This window comes from Larimichthys crocea, chromosome XVI (assembly GCF_000972845.2).
Source record: "Larimichthys crocea isolate SSNF chromosome XVI, L_crocea_2.0, whole genome shotgun sequence".
Classification (NCBI taxonomy): Eukaryota; Metazoa; Chordata; class Actinopteri; family Sciaenidae; genus Larimichthys; species Larimichthys crocea.
Genome location: NC_040026.1, coordinates 22260659 through 22267536, shown reverse-complemented (window position 1 = coordinate 22267536; position 6878 = coordinate 22260659). Strand labels below are relative to the sequence as shown.

The window sequence follows — 6878 nt, the reverse complement described above, 5'->3', positions numbered from 1 at the left end:
AGCAATGCACAAGCCAAGTCTGCGATCAGTCATCTAATAGACTCGGTCAAAACATATGTGACCCTATCATAAAAAAACAAAGCAAACGCAAATAAAGATGCAACAAAATTCTCTAAAAAAACAGTTCTACAGCAAAGCAGGTCCTCAACCTCCAAACATCATTTCAGTTAAAGCTTCTTCTAAACTAAATCGAACTGATACAGTGCAGGTCAGGTGTGGGCCTTTACATCCTTCTGCAGTATTAGTTGTTTGGCTTTGGTTGAGAACAGCAGGTGCCAGCCGACACATCTCAACACTGTGGTGTCCAGGGTCGAAGAGACCTTATGTTGCCTTCATAGACATAATAGATAGCATAAACATAAACAGACAACAGTGTCTCCAGACTAGAACATGCTGACAATAACACCTCCATGGGTAAAGACATTCTCTTTGACTAATTCTGGGCGTGTAGTATTTGTGGTGTTATCTTGGGGTTTAAAGTCGATCCACCAGGATGAGTTGGGCAGAATGTGAGACCGACTCAGGCACTTCTGATGAACTTTGACAGTGTCTCTAATTCTCCTTGGACAAGCGTCAATAAATAATACAGCATAAGACATCAGAGGCTCCTGAACACTTTCTGAACTCCTGACCTCACCACCGACCACAGTCACCAAGGTCCAGTGTGCAGGATTTAGTGATATCTAACCCTTTAGTGTGAAGGAGAAACTACAGTGACGGCCTAGAGCCGGTGGTCAGTTTGTCTGTTCTGGGCTACCGTGGAAACATGGTGGAAGAGGAGCACTGATATAAAAGCCCCCCTGAATGTGACACACAGGAACTGAAGGTGGAAAAACTAAAAATTTAAATGGGATTCTTCCACCGGAACGGAGCTCCTTTGCATTGCATCAGAGATCCGTTATGCTCGCCCTTATTCCCGAACCAGTGGATCAACATTTGATTCATGAGTCGTTTTTTTCACCACTGAGTTATCTGAAATAATCAGTTCACTGACATTTAAGCAACAGCAGCATAGATCAACATCAGATTAGCTACAAAAGTTCCTCTTATCAAGACATGCAGTATGGAAACCAAACAAACTGCAAAACAAATGAAGAAGTGTGTGTGTGTGTGTGTGTTTTAATTTGTACGTGTCTTTGTGTGATCTCGTCATTATTGAGTTTTTGGAACGTTTAAAGACGTCACGTCAGACTCAGTTTTCATTTTACAGACCAAACAATGAATTGATTAATCAGTAAAATGATCAGCAGATTCATCAGTAATAAAAACATTGTTAGTTGCAGCCTGTCTGTCCGTCTGTCTTGGTAACAACAAATGTTTAAATTTCAAAAATTCAAGACTTCCTAAAGTAATAAAATAAAGCCACAAAAACAGGTGACAAATGGGTCACATTGGTTTCATGCTCACGTCCCTGAGTGACAAACAACCAGCGCAGAGGGTAAGGCAAGGTCAGCAAAACAGAACTGGTTTCATTGGCAACCAATGAAAGTTCAGCTGGCAGGCTTGTTTTTAAGAACGCCAGTAAGTCACATCTCCATCACACACACAGGAGGAGGACTCGGGACATGCATAACTCATCGAACATCACAGGTAGGGTCACTTAAGAAAAGTTTTAAAATTAAAATAACATAACTGATGATGTTTGTAGACTGACAGATGAAGAGCATCATTTAGTATAGAAGTGTTTATCACTCGCCGATATTAAAATACTAATAGTTTTTTGTTACTACGCACGTATGACTCATTCATCCAGTTTGTTATTTATACAAGAATCCTACAAATGTTTGTTTAAATCTCAAATTTATTTAGAATCGTCATGTACCAACTTTAATATTTATTTGGTTTAGTCTCGCCTGGAAAAATGTAATGTGTGTTTAGAAGGAGAAAAAAAAAAGTCATTGAAAGGACAAATGACACCGGCTGTGCTGGTGATCTTAAATGTGCTCAAACAATAACTGCGTTTCACAAAGTAACATCTAACTACTGTCTACTCAACAACGTGTGGGCACTACAGATGATCTCACTTTCAACCTGAAAAGATACTGCGATTAAATGTTTTCTCTCTCAAAATTCCTTCAGGTGTGGTGCATAAGAAACAGATATAAAGATATAAAGAAAACCAACATTTAAATGTCAATGAGAAGGAAAAGAAACCCGTCTATGCCCAGAGGCTTCGGAAATATCTTTGGACAACAAAAGACAAACATAACACATAACATTAACACCAGATGTGGTCACATGCAACAGCACAAATAAAGAATAACCTTCGTGAGTCATAAAGCGCAAACTATACTACATTTTTTTAACGCTCAAACCGTCCTATGGGGACCCCGGTGGGCTGGGTGGCTATGCAGATTTGTTAAGACTGATCCCGACATCGGATGGGCGGACAGTTAAGTATCTACAATATACAATATGAATTATTTGTACCGTCGAACAAAGATTTGTTCCAAAAGTGACCAAAAAAAAAGGTGAAATGGTTCTAAAAGACAATTTAAATTTTGTCTTAAAAATGTCTCTGGTTGTGCAATGTTGTGATACAGAGAGAAATTATGTGTGGAGACTTTATTTTAAAAAAAAGAAGTGCCAGAAATAGACTTAGCACAACAGTTTCAGTGGAGGGTGGAAGTACACGATGTCTCCATATTCAAGTTCAGAAATAACAATGAACAGCAGTTTCACAAACACAGATTTCAACGCAGTGGATTAAATGCTGAATGGCAGAATAATTAATTCTTATATTTGTTTTTCTTTTATGAATCGACGTTTGAATTTTAGGGTTCAGGCAGATGTATAGAGAATATCATTATCAGCGCGTAGGTCGCACACAGATATCTGGAAAGCATCAAGCGACGACACCTCGAGTCAGAGTAGAAACAGCGGCACATTTAGGAGTAGACCTGATATTTATTGTGAATAATCTAAAATACTGTAGACCCCAGCGGGACGAAGCTCTACACCAGTGTCATCTACGCTTATGCGGTGTTGCCACATGGCCACCACTGAAATAAATCAGAGTGAAGAAAGTTGTAGTCTTTTGATTGTCGGGTTTTTGTTATGTTAGTAATTGATATTGTCACTTTGAGCAATTTGTAAATCACAATATGAATCAAATCTGTTTCATCAGGGTCGCAGCTCGTCAGGGAACAAAACCCTCCCATGACTCAAAGTTACACTTTGTAAGGAGACGTTTGCTTTTTAACTTCAGCCGCCTGAGACCAACAAATATTCTTTTTTGTTCAATTTCCTTTTTAACTTTTAGGAAAACGCGTATAAAGTTATGAAGCATAACCCAACATCCGCTTTCCGAGTCTACGTTTAACTGCAAACCAAGCCGCTCCGTTCATCATCACACTAAATCACATTTATAGTCTCGCGCTTCGCTGCAACCAAAAATACAATCCAGATGTTTTAAAATAAACAAAATTAAGAAATCTAAAATAAATCCCAACCTGCTCTGTTCACAAGACACAATCTCTTACCTTTTCATGTGTCCACCATCAAATAAAGAGATTAGAAACATTTGAAAGAGAGCAGGGTTTAATATTGCCAGAGGACAGCAGTCACAGTCACTTAGAAAGATGAAATGATAAACGGTGAATGTGCAAACTGCCTATAATGGCTTGTTAGCACGCGACACTGACTGATCTGTAGACCTCGAGGACACCCACAATTTCCCCTGTGCCAACGACCTGATGCCAGTCTCACGCAACCTGGTGCAAAATGACTAAAATATCACAGCTGCCTGCTGAAACACGGCAGCAGGTCTCTCACTTTCAACCTGTGTGGAGGTGTATCTGTTTCCTGATATCGTGACAAGTATTCTGCTTGAAATCAACCCAGACTGTCTGTAGGAACCGACACATTCAGTGTTCACGCAAGCTGTGGCCCGGATTGACTCATAATAATCACTGCAGACATGCCACGCGAGGTTTTTATCGTGCAGGCTCGATTACTGTAAGTTGTAAATGAATTAAAGAAGTCCTCATGCAGGTTGGATTTCAGATGTTATGTTTCAGTCACACAGCAGCACGTCGACTGTAACTTCCTGTTTTAAATCCACTGGAAGGTCTTGAGACTGATCCGATGCCGTCACTCGTGGTTTCAAGTATTTTGAAATGACACTACAAACGATTAACGAAACATCTGATCAGCTGAAAATATAAAAACAACTAAATTAAACCTGAAGATCGTTATCGTAACGGTGTAGCTAGTGATGTTTAATGCTCTTCTTTAATTATCTCGTTATAATAATAAACTTCAGAGAGAGTGTTTGTTGTTTTCCTTCTTATTGACTTACTAGTCTTCATTTTTTCCCACCAGCCATGGATGATATCGACGGTTTCAGCTTCCCTGAGTACGATTCAGGCTACGACTATAACGACTCGTTTTGGAACGTGACTAACGGCACGGAGCCGCCTTTTTTCGACTCGGCGTCCGACTGGTGCGAGGCCGGCGAGCACGAGTTCAGCATCAAAATGTTCCAGACTTGTATATTCTGCCTGATCTTCCTGCTGGGCGTGGTGGGAAACTGCCTGGTCATCGCCACCTTCGCCCTCTACCGCCGCTTGCGGCTCCGCTCCATGACCGACGTCTTCCTGTTCCATCTGTCGCTGGCCGACCTCCTGCTGCTCCTCACGCTCCCGTTACAGGCCGTCGACACTCACCTGGGCTGGATCCTCTCGGTTCCCCTCTGCAAGGCCACGCGTGCATGCTACGCCGTCAACACGTACAGCGGGCTTCTGCTGCTGGCCTGCATCAGCGTTGACCGCTACCTGGTGGTGGCACGAGCCCAAGAGATGCTCAGGCTGCGCAGTTGTATCTTAACGGGTGGGAAAGTCGCTGCCGTAGGCGTGTGGCTTGTTGCCGTGCTCCTCAGCCTGCCGGAAATCCTCTACGCTGGGGTGTCCGGGTCCGGCGCCCAGGCATTCTGCGGCATGCAAATGAGTGGAACAGTCAAAATGGCCACCAACGGAGCCATCATTGCCGTCTTCTGCCTGTCCTTCTCCGTCATGGTGACGTGCTACTCTCTGATCGCTCACGTGCTGTGGGGAGGGCACGCACAGCGGCGCGGGAAGCAGTGGCACCGGCAGCGCACCTTGAAGCTGATGGTGGCGCTCGTGCTGGTCTTCCTGGCGTTCCAGCTGCCGTACACCGTGGTGCTCTCGCGTAAAATGGCGGGGCAGTTCTGCGGCCTTCTGCTCGAGTACGTCACCTGCACTCTTGCGTACGCCCGCTGCTGCCTCAACCCGATCCTGTACGCCCTGGTAGGCGTGCGCTTCCGTAGCGACGTGATGAGGCTCCTCCACGATTCAGGTTGTCATTGCGGGCTCCAGGTGGGGTCAGGGACTGCGAGCTCCTTCACCCCGACGTCACCGTGCTCTCCAACATCGCCTGAACGAAGTTACTCCAGCAACGACACGGTGCTTCTCAACAAATTTCAGTTCCCAGGCAAAAATTAATATTCTATAGAGCGGCCTATAAACTCTCTTTGCATAGTTGACATGAATATTTCCCTCCAGAATACATGATGTACTGTTAGTGAACAACTAAAACAACTAGCAACTGAACAATTCGGAGTTGCAGCATTACAAAAACACATTTTAATTTACACAGCGTAAACGGCATAAAGACTAATTTAGTTTAGCCACTGTAAAATAAATCTAAAAAGGTTTTGTATGTTTGTATTTGTAGTTGCTTTGTAGAGTTGTTGAAATGTCGTATTAATGTTTTGTTTTAAACGTTTGTCATACAATAAAATCATCAGAGCTTAGAACGCAGTCACAAGTTTCAAACACCCGTTGCCGGTGGTGACACATTTCACTCGTTACTCAAGAAGGCTTGAGGTTTGGTCGCCGGCTCTTGTCACATCTTTTAGTCACATGTGTGTGTGTTCGGTCACACTTTGTTTATTTCCAGTTGTTCACTCGTCAGGTGACAGAAAGCAGATGTTCAGAGTCACACACTTTTGTAACCACAACAATTTGTATTTCAAGGAACTGAAAACCTTCCCCGCCTACTGCTGTTAAAGCTTTGAAATGAAGACTTTACAGAGGATCAAACGTCTCCAGGTTAATATGTACAAATGTATATACTGTGTATATGTTTGGATGTTATACTGCTTATAAACAGAAGTTCAACACAGTGTTCATTGGATGTTTTCTGTAACTCTGTTAACTAAAACTTCAACTTTAAACTAAATTCAACCTGTCCTAACTCGTGTTGTATCCTCTGATACCAAACACACAGGTTGTGTGTCATTATTGGACAGTAATGATGAAGTCGGAGTTATTCGTCTGTGTAAAAATGACATGAAAGTTGTTGTTGCTTTGATTCGATGTATATTTTTCTCCACTGACTTTGCGATTAAACTTTGACGTGTTTCATAATTTAAAGACTCCTCTGTCCATCGGTAATACACAAGATATTATGTTGTGCTCGTGTTTTTTAACGGCCAGCTGCTGAGGCGTGTCACAGACACGTCTGCAGTTTTTCTTTAAATCACACGTTCACCACAGAGGTTCTGTGAAGATCAGCGGTTTTGGTTTTAACTGTAGAGAGGCGTGAACCGTGTATTACACCAGAAAGACTTGAAGCTACTTATAAACTGTGCTCCTCATCTCTAGTTCAAAGTTTAAATGCTCCTGTTAAAGGTTGTTAAAGGAGGCGCAGAGCTGTAATGTGACGTTTAGACCACTAGATGTCAGCATGGTTTATTATGTTTATATTTATTAGTGTGGTGAGTGAATCTTTATTAACCAGATACTTTGTAATCAGTTACAGCTGTGACAGTGAGTCAACATCATGTTAACGGCATCAACACACACACACACACACACACACACACACACACACACACACACACACACACACACACA

At 42.5% G+C, this 6878-nt stretch overlaps 1 protein-coding gene across 1 annotated transcript; it reads left to right on the top strand.

Annotated features, from left to right (window-relative positions):
• The first annotated feature begins 1511 nt into the window (after positions 1-1511).
• On the top strand, positions 1512-6389 carry ccr10 (chemokine (C-C motif) receptor 10). The gene is made up of 2 exons (XM_010743676.3): positions 1512-1590; positions 4324-6389. Exons 1-2 carry the CDS (start codon positions 1566-1568, stop codon positions 5460-5462), a joined length of 1164 nt encoding a protein of 387 aa, XP_010741978.3. The 5' UTR covers positions 1512-1565; the 3' UTR covers positions 5463-6389.
• The last annotated feature ends 489 nt before the right edge of the window (positions 6390-6878 follow it).

Excerpts from the sequence above, each read along its gene's own strand:
- ccr10 (XM_010743676.3), top strand. The coding sequence starts at position 1,566 with ATGCATAACTCATCGAACATCACAG. Across the intron at positions 1,591-4,323 it reads TAACTCATCGAACATCACAG|CCATGGATGATATCGACGGT; the intron begins GTAGGGTCACTT and ends TTTTCCCACCAG.